This window comes from Carassius gibelio, chromosome A3 (assembly GCF_023724105.1).
Source record: "Carassius gibelio isolate Cgi1373 ecotype wild population from Czech Republic chromosome A3, carGib1.2-hapl.c, whole genome shotgun sequence".
Classification (NCBI taxonomy): domain Eukaryota; kingdom Metazoa; phylum Chordata; class Actinopteri; order Cypriniformes; family Cyprinidae; genus Carassius; species Carassius gibelio.
In genome coordinates this window covers 33,843,759-33,866,705 of record NC_068373.1, presented here as the reverse complement: position 1 = coordinate 33,866,705, position 22,947 = coordinate 33,843,759, and the positions used below count along the sequence as shown (strand labels likewise).

The 22,947-nt window shown below is 41.6% G+C and overlaps 3 protein-coding genes across 4 annotated transcripts in view; all 3 read left to right on the top strand.

The window, feature by feature from the left end:
* LOC127956667 (cytochrome P450 2K1-like) overlaps nucleotides 1–22,947 on the top strand; it is a 75,947-nt gene that overhangs the window by 17,256 nt on the left and 35,744 nt on the right. The gene's annotated exons all lie outside the window — the stretch shown is intronic.
* Nucleotides 198–4,168, top strand: LOC127956658 (cytochrome P450 2K6-like). Its single transcript, XM_052554780.1, has 9 exons — nucleotides 198–446; nucleotides 1,652–1,814; nucleotides 1,930–2,079; nucleotides 2,162–2,322; nucleotides 2,412–2,591; nucleotides 2,680–2,821; nucleotides 2,997–3,181; nucleotides 3,262–3,403; nucleotides 3,483–4,168. The coding sequence occupies exons 1-9, from the start codon at nucleotides 237–239 to the stop codon at nucleotides 3,668–3,670; spliced, it is 1,521 nt and encodes a 506-aa protein (XP_052410740.1). The 5' UTR covers nucleotides 198–236; the 3' UTR covers nucleotides 3,671–4,168.
* On the top strand, nucleotides 11,516–21,862 carry LOC127956681 (cytochrome P450 2K1-like). 2 transcript variants are annotated; one of them, XM_052554848.1, is made up of 10 exons: nucleotides 11,516–11,555; nucleotides 18,621–18,784; nucleotides 18,875–19,034; nucleotides 19,256–19,405; nucleotides 19,489–19,649; nucleotides 19,806–19,985; nucleotides 20,144–20,285; nucleotides 20,390–20,574; nucleotides 20,665–20,806; nucleotides 21,183–21,862. In XM_052554848.1, the coding sequence occupies exons 1-10, from the start codon at nucleotides 11,516–11,518 to the stop codon at nucleotides 21,368–21,370; spliced, it is 1,512 nt and encodes a 503-aa protein (XP_052410808.1). In that variant the 3' UTR covers nucleotides 21,371–21,862. The 2 variants fall into 2 exon arrangements, with proteins under 2 accessions (XP_052410808.1, XP_052410799.1); XM_052554839.1 differs by lacking the exon at nucleotides 11,516–11,555 and having other exon boundaries at nucleotides 18,557–18,784.

The following is a 22,947-nucleotide window of genomic DNA, read 5'->3' as shown; positions in this document are numbered from 1 at the left end:
AATTGGAAAGCAGCAATATTTTAAATTATAATTAAGGTTAGTCAAGATGTTAAATTACCGAACCTATGACAGTGATGTGATGTTTCCTCATTTAGATCTGATCCAAATACTTTGTTTCCGTGCAAAGGTTACATCTTATGGCTCCTCCTATATAGTACATAAGAACAGGACTACAACGCACATCAGACCTAATCGAATGATTGCTCTGTGCAGGTGTATAGACGATCTCTCTGACTATGGCTTTTATTGAAACATTACTTTTGGAGGGCTCTGGCACAGGTACAGTTTTAGGTGCCCTACTGTTGTGTTTGGTTATTTACCTGTTCTCCATCAGCTACAGCTCTCAGGATGAGGGTAACAATTATCCTCCGGGACCCAAACCACTGCCACTTCTGGGGAACCTGCACATACTCAACCTCAAGAAAACCTACATGAGTCTTTGTGAGGTAAGCAAACATGTTTCAGACAACTGATTTTATCTTTGATGATTTTACATAGGGTTCTAACTTTTACCTGTAAACAGGCATATATTTCATCAAGGTTATGAATGGATCTCAGGCATTTTCCAAAATAAGACAGACGGACGGACGGAAGGAACAGATAGATAGATAGATAGATAGATGGAAGGATAGATAAATAAAGATAGATTGACAGACAGACAGACAGACAGACAGACAGACAGACAGACAGACAGACGGACAGATAGATAGATAGAGCAAGATTGGAGCAAGGATAGAGCATTGCAGGAACACACTCTGCCTCAGAGGTGAGGTCAACGAAGCATTGGATGTTATTCTGGCCAATCTGTAAAATCCATGCATATGCTGGCTCCAGGATCCCGATTTAGATGACAGAAGCCACTTGAGCTTAACCATGTTACCTCCACATCCTCCCCGTCTCCTGTGGCGTTTCCTCCCCGGTAAAAGGCACTGCACGTGGCACAAATAATCAAGTATAGGTGTCAATGATTGCAGTGGAACAAACTAAGTACCACTTTGGACATAATTAAGTAGCTTTTCTGTGATATATTTTATGTGAAGCAGAGTTTGTCTATCATGCATTAATAGTGATGAAGCATTTCATAAAATAACAAACATAAAACATAATAAAATAAACAAATGCGAAGACGCACCAGGCAGCGAACGGCAAGCCATACACATTGGCGCCATCATGCTAGAGCCATAGATAGACAGATAGATAGATAGGTCTGGTTGGTAACCATTTTATTAAAGCAATAAAGCATTCAATATTTTATCATAGCTAAAAAATCTATCTTCTCATCAATGCCCTTTAGACTACATTGTCAATAGAGTATTCCATCTTGTATCTTATTGCTTAGATGGTACACATGCCAATTAAGCATTCGCTGCCACTTTTTTCACACAATTTTCAAAAAAGATAAATAGGTCACCTATTTCTCATACTGAGTAGGGTAAGGGTCAATGGCCATGAATGGTTGTAGAGATGGGCATTGTGCCAGCAGGCAAATGCACATAAGTAGAGAATATTGTCTAAGAAGGGAAGCTGTGGAAAGCTCTCTGGATCCTGTGTTCTAACAATACTTTCTGTTATAAACCCACCAGACAGACCACAGATGAGATGATGCAGATAAATTATATATTCCAATAGCTCCATCCTTTCTGTCTTACAGCTGTCAAAACAATATGGGTCAGTTTACACAGTGCACTTTGGCCCCAAAAAAGTATTAATATTGTCAGGATACAAGACTGTCAAACAGGCACTAGTGAACCTTTCAGAGGAGTTTGGAGACAGAGATGTTACACCCATATTTCATGATTTCAACCAGGGATATGGTAAGAAGGATTTCACAACTTCAGACGATCAGTTAATAAACACTTTGTTTTCTGTAGATGTAAATGTCAAATTAATTCAGCACTTTGAAGTAATGGTTAAACGATTCTTTTGTAGGGATCGTGTTTTCCAATGGTGAAAACTGGAGGGAAATGAGACGCTTTGCTCTTTCTAGCCTGCGAGACTTTGGAATGGGCAAGAGAAGAAGTGAAGAGATTATCACTGAAGAAACAAAATATTTAAAAGAGGAATTTGAGAAGTTTGAAGGTAAGACTGCAAGGTAAAAATACGAGATGATGCTGTGACTGAAACAGATTTGAGTGTTAACATCATCTTCATCCATGTGCAGGAAAACCATTTGAAACAACTCTGCCAGCTGCCATGGCTGTTTTAAATGTCATCTCTGACATCATCTTCAGCACCAGATTTGAGTATAGCAACACCAAGTTACATCACATTGTCCAACGAAGTCACGAAAACACAAGGTTGTTTGGATCTACTTCAGTTCAGGTGCCCATATATTTCTAATGCATTATTTGGCAGTGGAGGTGGTATGTACATTGTTCAATGGTACATTATGCAGTTTTGCTTATTTGCAGCTCTACAACATGTTTCCTTGGATTCGTCCTTTTGTGGCCAATCAGAAACGCATTGTGAACAATGTGAAAGAAGCGATCAGACAAAGCAAGGAAATAATAAAAGGTCTGAAAAAGACTCTGAACCCTCTGGACCCCAGAGGAATTGCTGACTGTTTCCTGATACGACAGCAAAAAGAGGAGGTACTGCTCATAGTTTTTAATTAAATCAATTTGCTATTACATTCTGACATCTCATTTTCTTGGCTTTCACCGTTAATGATTTCTGTAGGAATCTGGCAAAACAGACTCTTTGTACAATTCAATGAATTTACATTGTACAATAAACAACTTATTTGGTGCTGGTACTGACACTACGGCCACAACACTACGCTGGGGTCTTCTGCTCATGGCCAAATACCCTGAAATACAAGGTATGGCTGCATCTAAAACCAGGAGTATTGCATTATTTTATAACAATTTGAATTACTGTATGCAAGTCTGCACATCTAATTACTGTATATAGCATGCAAAGTGTCAACCATAGTCAAATATGCAGTAATTATGTTATAAACTCATACTGTGGTCTTTTATGTTCATTTCATGTAGCCAGGGTTCAAGATGAGATTGACCGAGTGATCGGTGGACGTCAGCCAATGGCAGAAGACAGGAAAAACTTACCTTATATAGATGCTGTGATCCATGAAACCCAGAGATTTGCAAGCGTAATACCCATTAATCCCCCTCATCAGACCACCTGTGATGTTCACCTGAATGGATACCTCATCAAGAAGGTGTGGCTTTAGTAAGAAAATGCAGTGTTGTTGATTACGTGTTTTCACCATTTACCATTTATCTTCTGTGTTTTGTGCAGGGTACCAGTGTGTGGCCGCTACTGGCATCTGTACTGAGAGATGAAAATGAGTGGGAAACTCCTGACAGCTTCAACCCAAGTCATTTCCTAAATGAACAAGGCCAGTTTGTCAAAAGAGATGCCTTCATGCCCTTCTCAGCAGGTGCAGTGAACTTCAAATTCACTACTTATATTGTGCCATCGCAAATGTTTTTTGTTAATCCTTTGCTTGTTTTTCTCAGGCCGCAGGGTTTGTCCTGGAGAGGGTTTGGCCAGAATGGAGCTCTTCTTGTTCTTCACCTCCCTCCTTCAGCATTTCCGCTTCACTCCTCCCCCAGGAGTGTCTGAAGATGAGCTGGATCTCTCACCAGTCGTGGGCTTCACTCTGAACCCGGCCCCCCACAAATTGTGTGCAGTCAAACGGTCTTAAAGTTATATGGATGCTATATAATGTGTGTTACTTTAGGTTTTTTTTCTCCTCACTTGTACCCGTCTTGTCTTGTCTTGTCTTGAAATACCATACATAACTCGTTTATGAACACTAACTTAACAACAATAATAATAATAATAAATTATAACCACTATCAGTTCCTCCCTTCCGTCCAATCTGTCAGAGTTGAGTTGGTCCACAACAAGTACGCACATGTGTCAATTTTTTAACGGCTACAGAAAATGAATCAAAATGGACAGACGTCAATTGAGTGGTTTTGCAAAAAGAAAGTTAAAGACAGACAAGGACTCTAGATGTTTAGCTAAAATTCAAAATGTTCCAGGGATCTAAGTTTTTTTTTTTTTTTTTTAAATGAGTGAAGAATGAGCTCAGGGCGACAATGACACAGAAGCGATTGACTGTACTCTCCCTGTTTACCATTGAAGTTAAAGTTAAAACATTACCATCTACAGCCGCTAGAGGGCGATCTATGCTGCTCAGTGCTCCTGTAGTCCAGCACTGAAAACATAGAGCGCCCTCTCGCGGCTGTAGATGGTAATGTTTTCTCTTGGATCTTGGTTAATAAATGCGACTTATTGTCCAGTGCGACTTCTATATGTTTTTTTCCTTGTCATGATGTATTTTTCGACTGATGCGACTTATACTTAGGTGCAACTTATAGTCCGAAAAATACACTTTTGAGGTAGGGCCCAGGGGCACCACACTGTCTTAATACGGCCCTGGCTGTCAATGTCCTTAATAGTGCTTGACTGATTTGCTTTGTAGGAAGTCCTTCAAAGATTCATCCTGTTGCACCCTCTATAGGACCGGAGACTAGTCGACGTAAAGCTGTTTCTTTGAAACTTAAAATATTGCATTTTGAGAATTGAGAAGGCAAACTTATGAATGTTAATGATGACAGTGTTTATTAAAAATGTTCAAATGTATGCCATAATGCAAAAAGGAATTTACATTGTAATCTTGTGTACTGTATCACTAAATTAACCTTGTGAAAAATCTTAGTATTTGTCATTTTCTTTTATATTAAATATGTCTTATGCAAAGGAATTGTGTTCTGCAGTTGCTTCATTTTCATTTAGATTTTTTATTATCGTTCACCCACTAATGACTAATTTCTGCAATAATTAACTAAATTTAGCAATACTAATCTACTTTACTTTCCATCTCAAAATCCAGAAATGTGAGTCCATTATGTAATAAAGATAAACCAGCTGTTGTCAGGTAATAATTATCTTCAGTTAAGTTCTTGAATGACTTTGTTTTTTACTATTATTGTTATTGCAAATTTATAAATACTGAATGACTTCTACAGAACAGAATAACTCCACTGTTGTTTGTTCTAAATATTTTTCAACATATAGTATGTGTTATGCAGAAGAAAGAGAGAAAACTGAGTGGGAAAATGATCAAATGTAACACTTACATTATTACACTTAATTATCAAATGATATTTTTCTCTAATATTCTATATTATACCCACATTTTTGTACTCAAATCCAATCAAATTCATTAAAAGATAAATCTTTGTATCTTAATTACCCCTAAATTCTACATACTGTATTAGTACCTTAAAGGTATATTAGCGTATTTGGGAAGGGTGTCACCTGTCTTCAAAAAAAATAAAATAAAACACACATAATATTCTACTATTTTATGCCATTATTCATCTTGAGCTTTTGTGTTCTTAAACCTGTTAGCACTCGTACGTAAAAATCAAAACATGATGTTTACGGCCTCCATGTTCCTGTCAACCTTTTACACAGTTAGTAATTAAAACAAATCATCCTCAGACAGGTGAAGGTATAGCCATGGGAAATGAGGTTGAATGTCAACACTTCTTCTTTCAGTATTGCAGCAACACAAAGGTATTTAAGTCACCTATAAATGTGTGAACCTCGCTGCATGGGATCACATGTCTATGTGTCTTAAATGCCGCACAATCTTTTCTCTTTATTAACTTTTCATCTTTATCTATTTTATTTTATTTTTTTGTGAATGAGCCATAGGTTCATCACAGTTACTATCATCATGATCCACTAATGTTTTCATTTATTGAAGTACAGGTATAAAAGCACAACAACACAACAGTCATTGAATTGCTTTTAGTCAGATCAGAATTGTTGAAATAGCTGTGTAGTATAGTAATGATTTTTCATTAATTTAGCTGCTGTATGGAATACAATCCTTGGGTTTATGTTTGTTTTCTTGTAAAATAGAAGATAAGTAATCAGATCTAGCAGTTTTTAATGCTTTTTTGTAGAAAAAAGTACTTTCCTGCCAAGCAATATGAAATACCTCTATTTTTGTTTTCCCCCTGCTGCACTATAGTTTCCAGGCTGCTCTCTTAATCTGGTCAAACATTTCATCACCCCGGACATATAAGGTTCTATTTTCCATTTTTGTCCAAATTTATTTATTCACGTTCTTATTCTTTGAAAACCTATTTACATCAGGTGAAGTTTTTTGTTGTTGTTTGTTTTGGCACTGATGTATAAAAGAAAATTGTTCCCTAACCCCCAATATCACTATATGGAATGCAAAAACTTTGAAGCTCAATTTCTTGAAATGGCTATGAACAAACAATGCAGATAGAACCTTATAACTCCAAGGTGACCATTTTAATATAAAGCACATTATCACTGAATGTGATGTGTGAGAGATAATCAGCCTAATGTCATAAAGTCACACACAGTTTTGGGGATGAAAGCAAATGTTATCAAAGATCATTACTGGGGCATCTCACACATCAGTAGAACAGGTTTTATTTTCTTTATTTTTGCCTGTTCTGTTGATGCAAGGGCAAAACCATATTCCAGTCATACCTTAAGTATTTATATTGACAACAGCTTGAAACAGTGGAAGACTAAGACCTGAAGGGAAGGAGAGGCTGTGAGGAGTCATGAACTCATGAGGAGGAAGAGGTGAAATTGGGCCAGCTTTAGATCCTCTTTTCAGATTAGTGAATTTGATTGTTTTATTACAGAAAAGGAATCTTGAATTCAGTTTTGGTAAAATCCATCCATTTGGTTTTAATACTCATCCAAAAACACTTATGATTTGTGTGTGTGTCTGATTTAATTCTTATAATGTTTATAATGCTCACAAAATAAATAATAGAGCTTACAAATTTTTTTTATGTTACTCATCTGAACACATCATAAGGTATTGGCGAGAGATTACATAGGATTAAAGGTTAATAAAGGTCACAGATATCTGTGTTATAGTTAAGACATGCTCATTATGTGCTGATTATTGTAAATTGGAGAAAATACCACTATATTAAGTGAGAGAGTGGCACAGGAACTGCGGGGAACAGAGCCGAAGGTAAGTGTCCGTGGCTGAGTGATCATGCGGAGAGTGGATGAGGTTCTGGGGAAACACAGACATCCAACGCAAACTACACAGAAGCCAGACGGGGATAAACACAACGACATGAAACAATGATCTCACAAACACAGAACGTGAGACAAGCCATTATATAGTCGATGGGTAATGAGTGGCAGCTGTTGCTGATACAATTAACGGAGACGCCCACAACTAATAAGTGCAGACGCGGAACACACAGAATTCACCACAAAGTGTAAACAACCCGAGATCACGGTTTACCAACCATGACAGTATCCCCCCCCCCCCTCTAAGAGTTCCCAGAAGGGCCTACCTGCTGATTGAATTCATCAATAAGGGAGTGATCCAATATGTCCCTAGCAGGTACCCAACTCCCTCCTCCGGACCGTAACCTTCCCAGTCCACCAGATACTGGAATCCTCATCCCCTCGGTCTCGAGTCCAGAATGTGATTAACCGAATATGTCGGTTCCCCATCTACGAGACGCGGCGGTGGGGGAACCGGAGTAGGCGGATTAATACGTGCATAAAACACTGGTTTAATTTTGGACACATGAAAGGCGGGGTGTATCCTCTCGTACGCAGGAGGTAGTTTGAGGCGGACTGTCACCGGACTAATGATCTTGGTGATAGTGAACGGGCCGATATATTTGGAAGCTAGTTTATTAGAAATGGATCGCAATGGAATGTTACTGGTAGAAAGCTACACCTTTTGACCCACGACGTAGACGGGAGGCTTTGACCGGTGGCGATCGGCCTTGGCCTTAGTGCGCTCCCTCACCCGGAGCAGAGTCTCACAGGCTCTAGTCCAGGTGCGGTGGCACCTCTGGACAAACGCGTGAGTGGAGGGGACCGCGACTTCAGATTCCAGACTGGGAAACGCTGGTGGCTGGTACCTTACACTACACTGAAACGGAGAGAGGCCCGTAGCTGACACTGGCAACGAATTGTGGGCGTACTCCACCATAGAGAGTTGTTGACTCCAGGAAGAAGGATTCTTGGGGACCAAACATCTCAACGCCCTCTCTAAATCTTGGTTGGCTCGCTCAGATTGTCCGTTGCTTTGGGGATGATAACCCAACAACAAGCTAACTGACGCTCCTAATAATTTGCAAAACTCTTTCCAAAATTTGGATATAAACTGAGATCCCCTGTCTGAAACCACGTCTACCGGGAGGCCATGAAGCTGAAAGACGTGATCTAAAACAGTAACCGCTGTCTCCTTGGCTGTAGGTAATTTGGGAAAGGGAATGAAATGTGCCGCCTTCGAGAATCGGTCCATTACAGTCAAAACGACTGTCATGCCATTAGAGGGCGGGAGGGCGGTGACAAAATCTAGTGCGATATGTGCCCAGGGTCTAGAAGGGACAGACAGCGGTTGAAGAAGCCCATCAGGAGGTCGGTTAGATGACTTACCACTGGCGCAAACTGAACAAGCCAAAACAAAATCGCGGACATCGCGAGCCATACGTGGCCACCAGTATCGTTGTCTAACCAACCCATTAGTTCTACTAATCCCTGGATGACAAGCCATGTTGGAACAATGACCCCACTGGACAACTTCGGACCTTAACTCATCCGGCACAAATAAGCGGTTCGGTGGGCAACCGGACGGAGGCATTACCCCTTCTAAGGCCGTCTTGACCTTCGACTCGACCTCCCATACGAGTGCTGAGACTACTAATCTCTCAGGCAAAATACACTCGGGAGCAGCGGGATGGGCGGTGGGATCAAAAAGACGTGACATAGAATCGGGTTTAACATTTTTAAAAAATGGCCGAAAAAAAGTGCCCACCGAGCCTGCCTGGAATTGAGTCTTTTGGCAGTTCTGATGTACCTTATCGTCTGAAGCAGCACGTTGGGACAGCACTGCTCCTACCCCCACCTCTGATGCGTCAACCTCCACCACGAACTGCCATGTGGGATCAGGGGCGACAAGGATGGGAGCCAAAACAAAGCGGTTCTTGAGGTTAGAGAACGCAGCCTCAGCTGCGTCAGACCACCTGAACGGAGGACTGGGGGAGGTCAAGGCTGTCAGAGGTGAGGCTAGTTGGCTGTAATTACGAATAGAACGCAGATAGAAATTGGCGAACCCCAGAAACCGCTGGAGGGCCTTATGGGAATCTGGAGATGGCCAATCTATCACAGCCTTTACCTTGTCAGGGTCAATTCGTATTCCCTCAGATGACACGATATACCCTAGGAAGGGGACCGACTGTGCATGGAATACGCACTTCTCCGCCTTGACAAAAAGCCCATTCTCTAATAACCTCTGGAGCACTCGTCTGACGTGTTGAACATGTTCCTGGAGAGATGAAGAAAAAATCAGTATGTCATCCAGGTAAACATATATAAATTGATCTACCATATCTCTCAACACGCCATTCACGAGTGTTTGAAAAACCCCGGGCGAGTTAGAGAGCCCGAACGGCATCACCAAATATTCAAAGTGCCCTCTAGGGGTATTAAAGGCAGTTTTCCATTCATCCCCCTTCCTGATGCGGACCAAATGATGAGCATTACGTAAATCCAATTTTGTGAATACAGATGCTCCCTGCAACCTCTCGAAAGCTGAAGACATGAGTGGTAACGGATAAGTATTCTTAATAGTAATGTTGTTCAGCTCTCGGTAATCAATGCAAGGTTGCAGAGAACCATCCTTCTTACCCACAAAAAAGAACCCCACCCCCGCTGGAGAAGAGGAAGGACGGATGAACCCAGAGGCTAAGGAATCAGAAATATATTTCTCCATGGCCTCCCTCTCAGGAATAGAAAGAGAGTATAACTTGCCTTTAGGCGGAGATTTACCTGACACTAAGTCTATGGCACAGTCGTAGGGACGATGTAGAGGAAGAGAAGCAGCCCGGGACTTACTGAACACTTCCTTCAGGTCCAGATACTCAACGGGCATGTTTGGCAAAGCCATGGTCTCCTTCTGAAAGACAGAAACAGGAACAACAGGACAAGCAGAAACCAGACAAGACTCATGACATCTTTCACTCCACAATGTGACAGTGTTAGAACCCCATTCCACTCGTGGATTATGTTTGGACAACCAGGGGTGACCTAATACAATGGGAGCAACAGGGGAGTACATTAGGAAACAGGATATGGTTTCTTGTTGGTTGCCAGATGTGATGAGTGTGATGTGTTCAGTATGATGGGTGAAGTGAGGACAGGAATGTTCAAGTGATGTGCCAGTGAAGAATCAATGAAGTTACCTTCGGCTCCGGAGTCCTGAAGGGCGTGACACTCGTGATGTTAATTTCTCCATTGCAGTTTCACCGGAAGGAGGGTCGATGATGTGGGTGAGGACTTCTCAGTGGAGATCCCACCCGATAGTAGCCTCAGGTTTACTACCAGGCTGGGTCCTTTAACCGGGCATGAGTAGTTGTTATGGTCAGAGCCTCCACAGTATAAACATAGTCCTTGGGACCTCCGCCATTCCCTCTCCCTCCGGGACAGCCGAGCTCGACCAACCTGCATGGGCTCGTGATCGTCGACAGAACCGACCGTGTTCTCTCGACTCAAGCGCCCCCTACCAGGAGAGAATGGATGTCTGGAAGGACTGTGTTGGCGGCCCAGGTGATTAAACCTGGCCTCCACCCGCAACGCCAGGTTTATGAGTTCGTTGAGAGTAGGGGGCAGCTTGAGGAGGTAGATCTCCTGCTGAACACGGTCGGATAACCCATGCGGATGTTGATTTTCCCACACCACCATTCCCCATAAGGCAGCCTTGCCAGAAAGAAGTGTGAGCGTGAACGCTACTTTGGATTCCTCCGTAGTGAAAGTGCGGGGCTGCAGAGCAAAATGCATCGAGCATTTGTTAAGGAATGTTCTACAAAAAGTAGGCTCACCAGCGTAGTTCTCCGGCGCCGGAAGTCGTGGCTCTGGTCGGAAGTGATCCTGGGGAATCCCCGGGGGAACGGACGGCGCAGGCGGTGCAATGGGCGCAGTGGGAGATTTGAGCTGATGGATCCGCTGGGTGAGCTCTGACACCTGTGCCACCAGCGCTCGGATAGCGTGTCCGGTGTTAGAGATGCTCTCCTGCTGCTGATCCATGCGTTGACCACTGTGGTGCATGAAGTCAGTGAGGGTATTGGTGCTTGCTGCTTCCATGTGGGTGAGATCGTTCTGTGATGGCTGGTGAAAGGACAGTCTGGAAACAATAGCGAGTACAAGTATTTAATGAGAGGATTTGATTCTGGTACACAGACACACAAAGACGATGATACAGCAACACTCCAGAGGGATGGTTTAGGCGGTGAGAAGTCCAGACGGTAGTGGAGAGAAGGTGAGGAATCCAGGTGTTGACGGCGTGAGGCAGCAGGAGAGAGTGGCACAGGAACTGCTGGGAACAGAGCCGAAGGTAAGTGTCCATGGCTGAGTGATCGTGCGGAGAGTGGATTAGGTTTAGGACCATACACAGCTGCTATAAATGTGCGAGTGCATCAGTTGAGGAGAGTGCCTCAGAGAGAAAATGGCTGTTGTCGAGTCACTGCTGCAGTTTTCCAGCACAGGTACATTACTGGGAGCTTTGCTGTTGCTTCTGGGTTTGTATTTGCTTTCCTCTGGATCCAAATCTCAGAAAGAAGGGAAAGAGCCACCAGGACCCAAGCCACTGCCGCTGTTGGGGAACCTGCTAACCCTTGACCTCAAGAGACTCTTTGACAGCTTTTGTGAGGTGAGAACTTGACACATTTAAACCTTAATACCAGCCTAACCTTTTGAGATTTGTTTGTAAATGTCTTTCTCTGCATCCCCCAGCTCTCCAAAACCTACGGGAACATATTTCAAGTGTTTTTGGGTCCTAAAAAAATGTTGGTCTTAGTTGGATACAAAATGGTCAAAGAAGCTCTATTGAATCATGCAGAAGAGTTTGGCGACAGAGATACTGCACCTATTTTCCGGATAATGAATGACGAGAATGGTAGGATGCTTCTTTTTTTTCTGTCTCAAATGAACGTTCAAACTGTAAATCTGTCAAAATCCCTGTCTGTTTCTTGTGTCTTCATTATTGCCTTGTTCCTCTCATGTTTCCTGCTAATTTGTTACCGTGGACACTCATTGGACCACACTCATCTGCTTGTTAGTTTCCATAGTTATCCATTAGTTCAGCTCAGTATATAAATATACTGTGTTTCAGCGCTTGTTTGTTGATTCCCTGTTGCTGGTCATGTAGGCCCTTTTCAAAAGGAGTTTTCACCAACTAGTTAGACCAGTAATGAGTTAAAATTTGAACTCTGAGTTGACTTACTCTGAGATGGGACATTATGAATTTTTGGATTCAGAACAGCTGAAATGTGCAAGTGACTCTGAGTTTTCCCGCGTGCACCACAACTAAGAAAAGCCATGATCAATAGAGCTCCAATACTACTATTCACCATGCCAGCATCTCCTGCAAACATCTGCATACTTCAGACTCAATGCAAGTTTAATTCTTATCTCTGTTATAATATCAAAGCTGAAAACTGGCAAGGTAGGTTATTGAACTAATCATTTTCATCGTATCTCACGGGCAAAAAGGAAAAGAAAAGAAAATTGTACTTCTAAAAGCACTTCTTTTAGGAGCTAAGATGAAATAGGTTCTAACATACATGTTGTTGGTTTAGATGATTTAACAGGTTCATACAATTCTTCCTCTCCTATAGTAAAGAATGAGTGGAATTGTTCCTCAGGTGATCTATAGCATGCTATCTAATGTCAAAAAGTCACACACCTAGTTTTGAGGATGAAAGCAAATGTTATCAAAGATCTTTACTGGGGCAGCATGCTAATTAAAATAAAATGTATTTGAATCCAACTGAATTTTGTTTACATTTTTAAACTTTTGCTTCTAGTCACCTTTGTTTGTATAGCACTTTATATAATACTGGTTGTGTCAAACCCTACACTTTGATCAATATTATGCAGAAAATGTACCTCATAGAGCAGGGGCTGGTGATGAAAATTTATACTGGATAAGTAAGCTTATTGAAGTTTAGAAGAAAAATACATTTCAAGTGCATTATTGTGTTAAAATTTAAAATATTTTAAATTAGTTGAAATTAAAATTATTTTACATGTGCTTAAGTGTTAAAACAGTATAAAATAATATGTTTAAGTTAATTATTACTTAATTAGACAAAATGTACACCAGTAATGTTTTTTCTAAGGCATTTTTTAAAAGTAAAAATGCAGTGCAACTATTAAAGAAAAGCTGTGTGCAAGTGACAGTGTTAGTATATTAAGAATCTTACTTATAATTAAGTGAAGTCAAGTAGAAGTTAAGAGACTGAGTTTGAGTTTAGGAGCCTGATGGCCTAAGTCTCTCAGTTTTTGCCATCAGGCTACGGAAGCACTTACTAGATGGCAGCAAAATGAAAACACAGTTAGCAGGGTGGTTAGAGTCCTTAATGATTTTAACAGCTCTGCTTTTGCAGCGTTTGAGGTAGATGTCCTGCAGCGAGGGAACAGCAGAACCTGAGATGCGCTCAGCTAAATGCACAACTTTCTCCAAGGCTTTGCAGTCTTGACTGGAGCATACAACAAGGAGCAACTGTTTTATAACTCATTTTGAGTACATTCACATTCAAGATTATGTGGTTGCTTTTAAGAAGGGCAAAAGCAAAAACAGTTTTAAAACAATCTAAATAGAAATGTGCCAGTAAAAAAATTATGTGGGGTATGGGTAAGGCTGGCCATCATTTGAACTTTTATGATTCCGATTCTTGTCAATTCCTAATTTCAATTCCAATAGGGTTGTAATAATATAAACTCCATAATCATCGGGGAGAAGGAGGCTGGACAAATAAAATGCAAACACAACAAAAAAAAGCCCAGGCCTGGTCCTCTGTCATCCTTCTCTGTCTTCCTTCACTGTCGTCGCTCCAGTTTTATATCCTTCCATCTCCTCCTTGGGACTCGAGACCAGTGGGTCGAACAGGTGTAGCTCATCTCCAATCACTCCACCGGCCTCGCTCCTCCCACGTCCCTCGGCCCCGCCCCACTTGTCTCGTCACATACCCCCATCGGCCCTCGCAGGCCGGGGGGTACTCCAGAGACTGCGCTCAACCCCCCCAACCCCCCCCCCCCTCAACTACCCCGCTCACGGGGACTTGCAGGAACCTGGGGGAAGGACAGACAGAGCGACAGAGACGAGGGGAGAGCAAAAAAAAAAATTCCGGTTCCCAGATGCACTGCTGCTCGGCCCTCCACCAGCTGGGTGATCTCCTCTGTGGTGGCACTGGACGGCCCTCGGCGGACGGCACGACACTCCTCCACCGCCCGGTGGATGGCGACGGCTCCTCCGGTTTTGGGCAGCCGGCAGGAGTCCCCCGTTCCCTGCTCCTCCCCGTTCAGGCGGACGGCAGCAGGCTCCGGCTCTCTGGCAAACGGCGCCGACTCTTCTGCTCCCTCACAGATGGCAACCGCCCCTCCACATCGCGGGCGGCCGGTAGCGAGCTCACCCGTCCCTGGCAACTCGCTCCAGACCACCGCCTCGAGAATCCATGGCGGCACACTCCTCACCTGCTCGATGGCACCGCGGATTCACCACAGTGGCGAGGGATCTTCAGCAGTGCTTCCCTCCTTCTCCTGGGCTTCGGCACCACTGTAATAATATAAACTCCATAATCATCGGGAAGAAGGAGGCGGGAACCGGCGGACAATCAAATGAAACTTTAATTACAAAAATAAACACAAAACAGCGCATCAGCCCCTCACGGACGACTGATGTGCACAAATAAAATGCAAACACAACTAACAGCCCAGGCCTAATCCTCTCTCGTCCTTCACTGTCGTCGCTCCAGTTTTATATCCTTCCATCTCCTCCGTGGGCCTCGAGACTGGTGGGTCGAACCGGTGTAGCTCATCTCCAATCACTCCACCGGCCTTGCTCCTCCCACGTCCCTCGGCCCCGCCCCACTCGTCACAAGGGTAAACATAACAAATAAATAAATAAATAAAAAGTCTTATATATCATTCACATTAATTCTAAGTCTTATTGCAAAATATTTCCTATAGCTGAATACTATGAATGAAAATCAACAGGCTAAAGAACACTTACACAAGGATGTGTGTGCAGCAGAGAAAACAGCCAGTGAGTCTTCTTGACTTATGCTGGGTACACCAAAATATTTTTTTACCTCTTGTAAGATTTTCTAAATGTGATAGACCACAAATATGAGGATAAAAAATCCTAGATTTAACCAACACATGCTGTTGCCACAAATCAACAAGCTGATCCTCCATCTCAGCTGTCCACATCAATATCACTTTGTACTGTGCCATGACTTCTTCCGTCATCCATCATCTCACTTTCCGACGGGATATTGTTTCATTTCACGTGATAATCTCCAGAGCGTGCGCACATTTTTCCTTGGTGTTCCCCCAACACATCAGGATTTCTGATCTTAAATTTTCAACATAGGATGTGTTCTGCTCTCCAAGGCTGAGGGAATTTCGAGGCTGGTGTATCTTGCTCTGTCTTTGCATGTCAATCCTAAAATTTGAGAACTTGTAGAACTCGGCACCTACGTCATGTTATTGAAGGTGGAGAGAGAACTGTACATGCACTTCCCCCACCTACAATTCCTGCCGGACCGAGACTTGAACTCACAACCTTTCAATTGCCAGTCCGACTCTCTAACCATTAGGCCATGACTTCCCTGTATACGTTACAACAATGATATTTCAGTTTGGGACTCCATTTTTCAAAAACAATGGGAAATTTCACCCAGAAGGAAGCTGATTGAGTTGTTTCTTTTCACATGAGCTGGTGCGCTTGCATCATTCTGAAAAGCTGAGTATTTTTTAACTAGATGTGGCAAGGAGTCTGTGTGTGTGGTGTGTGTGTGTGTGTGGGGGGGGGGGGTGTCAGAGGGCAGAGTTCAGCAAGGAGACAGCTGTAGCGAAAAAGCTGCTCCTGAATCTTGTGGTCCTTGTCCTGAGGCTCCTTAAGCACCTACTGGAGGGCAGGAGGTTAAACAGTCTGTGGTCAGGGTGAGAGGAGTCCTTGAGAATGCTGCAAGCTCAATGTAGACAGCGTTTCCTCTTGATGTCCTCCATAGCAGGAAGGGGTGTCCTTGTGATGCGTTGGGAGGTTTTCACCACACTCTGCAGTGCTTTGCAGTCAGCCACTGAGCAGTTCCCATACCAGACTGCGATGCAACTGGTCAAGATGTTCTCAGTTGTACACCGGTAAAAGTTGAACAGGATGTTTGAAGTCAGCTGGTTCTTCTTCAGTGTCCTGAGGAAGAAGAGGCACTGGTGAACCTTCTTGACCAGGCTGGAGGTGTTTGTGGTCCAAGACAGATAATCCGAGATGGTAGTTCCCAGGAACTTGAAGCTGGAGACACGTTCAACAACCATCCCGTTAATGTGGATGGGGTCATGTGTGCTTCCTTTCTTCTTCCTGAAGTCCACAATGAGCTCCTTAGGCTTATTGGTGTTAAGGAGCAGGTTATTGTCAGCGCACCATGTGGCCAGGTGCTGTAACTCTTCCCTTTAGGCAGTCTCAAATTTGTCACTGATAAGGCCAATCACTGTGGTGTCGTCTGTAAACTTGATGGAGTGGGATCCATGCACAGGCTTGCAGTCATGGGTTTAAAGGGAGTAAAGGAATGGGCTCAGCACACAGCCCTGTGGTGTTGAGTGTTGAGAAAAAAAAAATCCATAACATTTTTGATAAAATACAAATTTTGTCATGTCCCCTAGTTTTCACTCAGTCCTGCTACCATAACACATTTCCCCCTCTGAACAAACTTGGAACATTCCAAAATATATTTTTTCAACAGGAAGTTGCATTATCCAGATCTTTTGAAGGCAATGGGGAGACCAAAAGTAAGTCCTCTCATTTTCTTTTCAGTATATTTGAGGATATTTCCATCGTGTCTGAGAGGTCATGTTGTGTTCTAAAGTTGTGTTTTAAACACACGATAGGTTGATTTTAATACCTGTATCAGTCTGATCCTTATCAAAAGCAACATTTGGCGACAAGGATGGCTGAAATCGCTCTACCACATCCTGATCCTTTCCTTGCTCTACCGGGCAAGCCTCCGATTCCCTGGACTCGCTGGTTACAGTCCTTTAAGACTTTCATCTTGGCAGTGGGGCTGATTGACGTGTGTGCAGCCTGCAAAAAAATGGTGGTACTGCATTGCTTGGGAGCCAAGGGTCAGCACGTGCTAAGAGCATTAGCCTGCATCTGGGCCTGCAAGAGGTAGCATGTGTATCTCTATGATCGCACTTCCACCCTAAGGACAGATCACCAGACCCTGACAGCACTACTTTTCACATCTGAGACAGGCCACAGGGCACTGAGACTACTTCGCTGGTCCAACTATCTTTGCCAAAATAACTTTGACCTGAAGTTCACCCCAGGCACAGACAATGTTGTGGCTGATCTACTGTCCTGCTCAGCTCAACACCCACCCAACCCACCACACACATGCATACCGACACTTACCAGGTGAAACGGGTCATTGTACAAATTTTACCCACACCCCTCCAGGCTGTCGTATCATTACAAGAATTGATGGAGGTATCGGAACAGAACACAGTCCTTTCTCAGCATAACCTGAGCATAAAATGAATACACAGGCAAATCAGCTTTGACTGTTTTTTTTTTCTTTATCAGCGGGGATGCCTTTGTACATGATAAACTTTTAACCTCAGATAAACTGGTAGAACTAAAGCAGTGTGCACATTTAGAACACATTAGACCTCTTCATGAAGGAGCAAGTTGTTCTATTTAAACTGATTCAACACAGCACAAGTTGAATGCACATGGCTCATGGTACATACAAGATTTGGCATATAGCACACATACAGCGAATCACTTTTATTCTGCTTCTGTGTTCTTATTCTTTTTCTCATGTTCTGTGGCAGATTCTGTTCAAAACAGGTTCAGTTTGGTTTCTGCTCAGTTTCTGTATAATGATCACCGATCACAAACCACATCCCTCCAGCCTTTAAGTTTTAATAATGTTTAAATGTGTGAAAATGTTCTTCCTTTACAATATGTGTGGCTGATATATTTATTACAAAGTTGTAAATGTAAATAAAGTGATAAAGGCTCATAATAGCAATTTAAAGTCAAATATTGATTGGTGTTGCTCATCATGAAACGAGCTGGCAGCATGCAAGAGGTTGAGCTGGTTCGTAGTTTGAAATTTGATAACTCACAATATCTCTGTGGGTCACAATTCAGACCAGCACATTTTGCTGGCAAATAAACAGATTATCACAGTATTTAGTCAATTAATAAACCAAAAATCATGTTTTAAGTTAAATATAATGAATCAAGTGTAATAATTTAGGTCTGTGATTGTGGTCAACCTGACATATTGGATTTATTGCTTGATTAATGAACCTGCCTTGGTTAAACGGGTTGTAGATGATGAATGATGCACGAAAGGGAGTCACATAAATGCTGATGTTATCACACCAACCCCCCCCCCCCCCCCCTTTTTATTTTTGTTGCTTTTTGTGATCACACAAGGTCCCTCCCTTATACAGCTGCTATAAATGAGCGAGTGCAGGAGCTCAGAAGCTCAGAGAGAAAATGTCTGTTGTCGAGTCACTGCAGCAGTTTTCCAGTACAGGTACATTACTGGGAGCTTTACTGTTGCTTCTGGGTTTGTATTTGCTTTCCTCTGGATCCAAATCTCAGAAAGAAGGGAAAGAGCCACCGGGACCCAAACCACTGCCGCTGTTGGGGAACCTCTTGAACCTTGACCTCACACGACCCTTTGACAGCTTTTGTGAGGTGAGAACTTTACTTAAACACATTCAACCAGTAATAGTAGCCTAACATTTTGAGATTTGTTTGTAAATGTATTTTGCTGCGTCCTCTCAGCTCTCCAAAACCTACGGGAACATATTTCAAGTGTTTTTGGGTCCCCAAAAAACAGTGGTCCTTGTTGGATACAAAACTGTCAAAGAAGCTCTAGTGAATCATGCAGAAGAGTTTGGCGACAGATATATTTCACCTAGTTTCAGGATACTGAACGAGCATGGTAGGATGCTTCATTTCTTCATTTTTGCCTCAGATGAACGTGCAAACTGTAAATGCTAAACATTTTACAAGACAAACATGTTGCACAAACTTTTAGATCTTCGTGGCATTCTACAGGCTAATGGAATGTACTCAAATGTGTACGACTAATACATTTTCATTATAGTTATATGATATGAGCTCATTATAAGGAAGAATAATGTTGCTAATTGTGTTGATCAGGGATCATCTTTTCCAATGGAGATAACTGGAAAGAAATGCGACGCTTCGCTCTCAGCAACCTTCGGGACTTTGGGATGGGCAAGAGAGGAAGTGAAGAGAAAATCATAGAGGAAATTCAGTATCTGAAAGGAGAATTTGATAAGTTTGAAGGTACAAGCTGATACATGCCCATGCAATTATGTTCTTAGTTCATAAGATCCATTGAGAGACAGTTTGTTGTTTTCTCTTCACAGGGAAACCCTTTGACACGACACGGCCTGTGAACTACGCTGTGTCAAACATCATCTCATCTATCGTGTACGGCAGCAGATTTGAATACACTGACCCTCGATTCACTGAAACGGTCAACAGAGCAAATGAAAATGTTCGGATTAGTGGATCAATTTCTATCTTGGTAAGTATAATGAATATGTTAACCAGAAACTACATTTTGTCCACAGATACTACAAAATCAATGATTTAATATACGGCACCCATTTTGTAGAATGAACTTCTGAAAGTGCATCTCTAGATAACATTCTCTTTTATGTCTCCGATTGTCCATTTCTAGCTTTACAACATATTTCCATGGTTGGGTCCATTACTCATACAGAAAAGGATGTTTGTTAAAAATACTATCCAAAATAGAGAACAGGTGATGAAGTTGACCAAAGCACTTCTGGAGACTCTGAATCCACAAGACCGCAGAGGATTTGTCGACTCATTTCTCATCCGCAAACAAAACGACATGGTGCGTTTTCAATGATCCCCTTTACTGTAATAATCAGAATATTCAGGTGGCAGGTGAAAATTAGCAGTTTGCTCAAGATCTGAATAGGTTTTTTTATTTTATCTTATTATATCTTAGTTTATTTGAACACTTTTTTTTTTTTTTTTCGCATTTTACAGAAATCGGGCAAGAAGGACTCATACTTTCATGAGGAGAATCTTACGGTGTCTGTGACAAATCTGTTTGTTGCTGGTACTGACACCACAGGAACGACTCTGCGCTGGGGTTTGATGCTTATGGCCAAATACCCTCATATACAGGGTAAAAAGACAATATAAAGAATATTTCCTCAATGCTGAATTTATTTTTCCCCATTTTATTTATTGTAGTCCAAAGGAACAAATGTGTGTTGCATTTGTGTGCAGATCGAGTTCAGGAGGAGATTGACAGAGTGATCGGTGGACGTCAGCCAGTGGTGGAAGACAGAAAGAAATTACCATATACAGATGCTGTGATTCATGAAACCCAGAGACTGGCAAACATAGTACCCTTGAATCTCCCTCATATGACCAGCTGTGATGTTACCTTCAATGGATACTTCATCAAGAAGGTCAGTCAGAAGAATAAATAAATATATCTAAAGCCAAGAGAAGATACCATGTGCATGTTGAATATTTGGTCTTTTCTCTCTTTTTTTTAGGGTACCACTGTAGTTCCTCTGCTGACGTCTGTTTTGAAGGATCCAAGCGAATGGGAAAAACCAAACAGCTTTTACCCAGAACACTTCCTTGATGAGAAGGGCCAATTTGTGAAGAGAGATGCTTTCATGCCCTTTTCTGCAGGTACAGTGAAACTTCAGAATTAGATTTTGTGTCCATCATACTCTATCAGCTGTCCAAATACATTATCCAAATGTCCAAAATCTGCAGACTTGTTTTGAAAAATTTTTGCAGGTCAAATACAGTCATTTCAACATGATTGGGAGTTTTGCACGAGGGCGAAAAAAATCTCAATGCAGTTGTCCATGCTTTAATCTTAGCCTATGCTAAATATGTTGAAAACGGCTTTGTTAATAATTTTTGTCACATTATATTATTATGTTAGACTGCTGAGGGCCATGCAGCTCTCATTAGCTGTGTTCCAAAACCTAATGTGCTGCCTAAATAGACAGCATTTCAAGCCCAACAGACCATGCAACTGACTCACTCTCTCTCTCAGGCCGCAGGATGTGTCTTGGGGAGAGTTTGGCCAGGATGGAGCTCTTCCTGTTCTTCACTTCCCTCCTTCAGAGCTACCGCTTCACAACTGCACCTGGAGTGTCTGGAGATGAGCTGGATCTCAAAGGAGTAGTCGGAATAACGTTGAATCCATCTCCACACAAGCTGTGTGTGATCAGACGCTCTTGATACTTCACACTCAAAACAAATGATGACTTATTTTAAGTAAGAACTGTCATGATTTAGCTTGATCTGAGTAAATGCACAAAATGTTTATTTGGCAAATAACTTCAAAAACCCTGATGAGAAATGTGGAAAAGCACTTTTTTTTTCTTTTGCTATTTTGGCATAACTCTTCTGCATGTGTTGTATTTGTTCATTTTTGTACTTGTTGTGCTGTAAGAATTTTGTGGTAAAAAAAAGGTTATTTAACAAAAGTTTCTCAATCAATTTTTTAAACCTGTTAACACACAAAAATATCTTAACCACTTAAGATAAGACTACGTTACGTTATATTAATGTGTATAAGAATAATATTGCTAATAAGATAAACTTAAAAACTTTTGAATGACCTGCTCAGCTTTGCTTCGATCGGATTGTTGACAAACCTGCCTGACAAGATTTTAAAGAGCATAATTCTGTTTTTCACATAAAGAAAATATATAATAGTTCACCCAGAAATGGCAATTCTATCTTCATTTACTCGCCCTTGTGTCTTTCCAAACTCATACGACTCCTTTGTTCCGTGGATCTTGTGATATCCAAAACAAGTGGCAAGAAAGTGGCAAGATGAAAAGCACTATTATCTGTTTCAAACTTTCACATAAGATCTTTAGTTCATAATAACATAAAAAATTAAAACCCAGATTTTGATTTTCAAAGATTTATTATACAATGAATAAATACAATAAATCCATTGAATCAATATGACAGTTATTTTTCATATTGAAACTGATGAAAATACACACCATAGTAAGTTGATCCTGTATTTAGCTCTAGTTGCTCAAAACAGTATTGCTGGTCATAACTGCTTATACTAGGAATTTAAGTCAATGAAGATGTTTAAATTATTTTTTACAAAACATTAAAATAATAAAAACAACAGAGTTGTTATCTGAACTCTGGTACAGTGATGCAGTGGGAAATACATATGCAAGATGTTCCATTATTTGTCTACAACTAAAAGCTAAGGATATTCAGTGAAAATAGTTTGCAGTGTTTTACAAATAACTGATACATCATATCATCATATGTCATATGCATAAAACAAAAATATATTTCTTGGCAAGTCACGTTGGCTGACATTGTTCAGGCATTGATCAATAAAATGTCTTCATTCGCACCAAAGCCCCACCCCGGCTCTGCTCTCTCACATTTGCATACAAAAGTGCACAATTGAGTTTTGCAACAGGACTACCAAAGAATGAGTAGCAAAAGTCAAAGTGCTAGGATTTGAACTTGTACTGCCAGATCTGAGAGGTTGTAAGTGCTGACTTGATGTTCTGCAGCAAAACTGAAGTATTGTGTATGTCATTTTCTTTGTGTGAATGTCATTCCAATTCAAATCATGTGTGTTTTGATCATTGTCTGTGTGTGCAAATTGAAAGATTCAGCTTTTCACATCAGAGCTGTGAGTGTAAATTTCAACTTACAAGTATGAATGCTAATATGACAAGTTCTCACATTCAGATAAACAAGCTCCCGAGTTAAGTTACTGATTTACCTCCATACACTTTGCTTAAAGGCAATGTGTGCCTTGTTTTCTG

Bases quoted from the DNA above. Each gene is read 5' to 3' on its own strand.
- LOC127956658 (XM_052554780.1), top strand. From the start codon at position 237: ATGGCTTTTATTGAAACATTACTTTTGGAGGGCTCTGGCACAGGTACA. The intron at 2,592-2,679 runs GTACTGCTCATA...TGATTTCTGTAG, and splicing joins TACGACAGCAAAAAGAGGAG to GAATCTGGCAAAACAGACTC. The intron at 3,182-3,261 runs GTGTGGCTTTAG...TGTTTTGTGCAG, and splicing joins ATGGATACCTCATCAAGAAG to GGTACCAGTGTGTGGCCGCT.
- LOC127956681 (XM_052554848.1), top strand. From the start codon at position 11,516: ATGGCTGTTGTCGAGTCACTGCTGCAGTTTTCCAGCACAG. The intron at 11,556-18,620 runs GTACATTACTGG...TTTCCAGTACAG, and splicing joins GCTGCAGTTTTCCAGCACAG to GTACATTACTGGGAGCTTTA. The intron at 19,650-19,805 runs GTAAGTATAATG...GTCCATTTCTAG, and splicing joins GTGGATCAATTTCTATCTTG to CTTTACAACATATTTCCATG.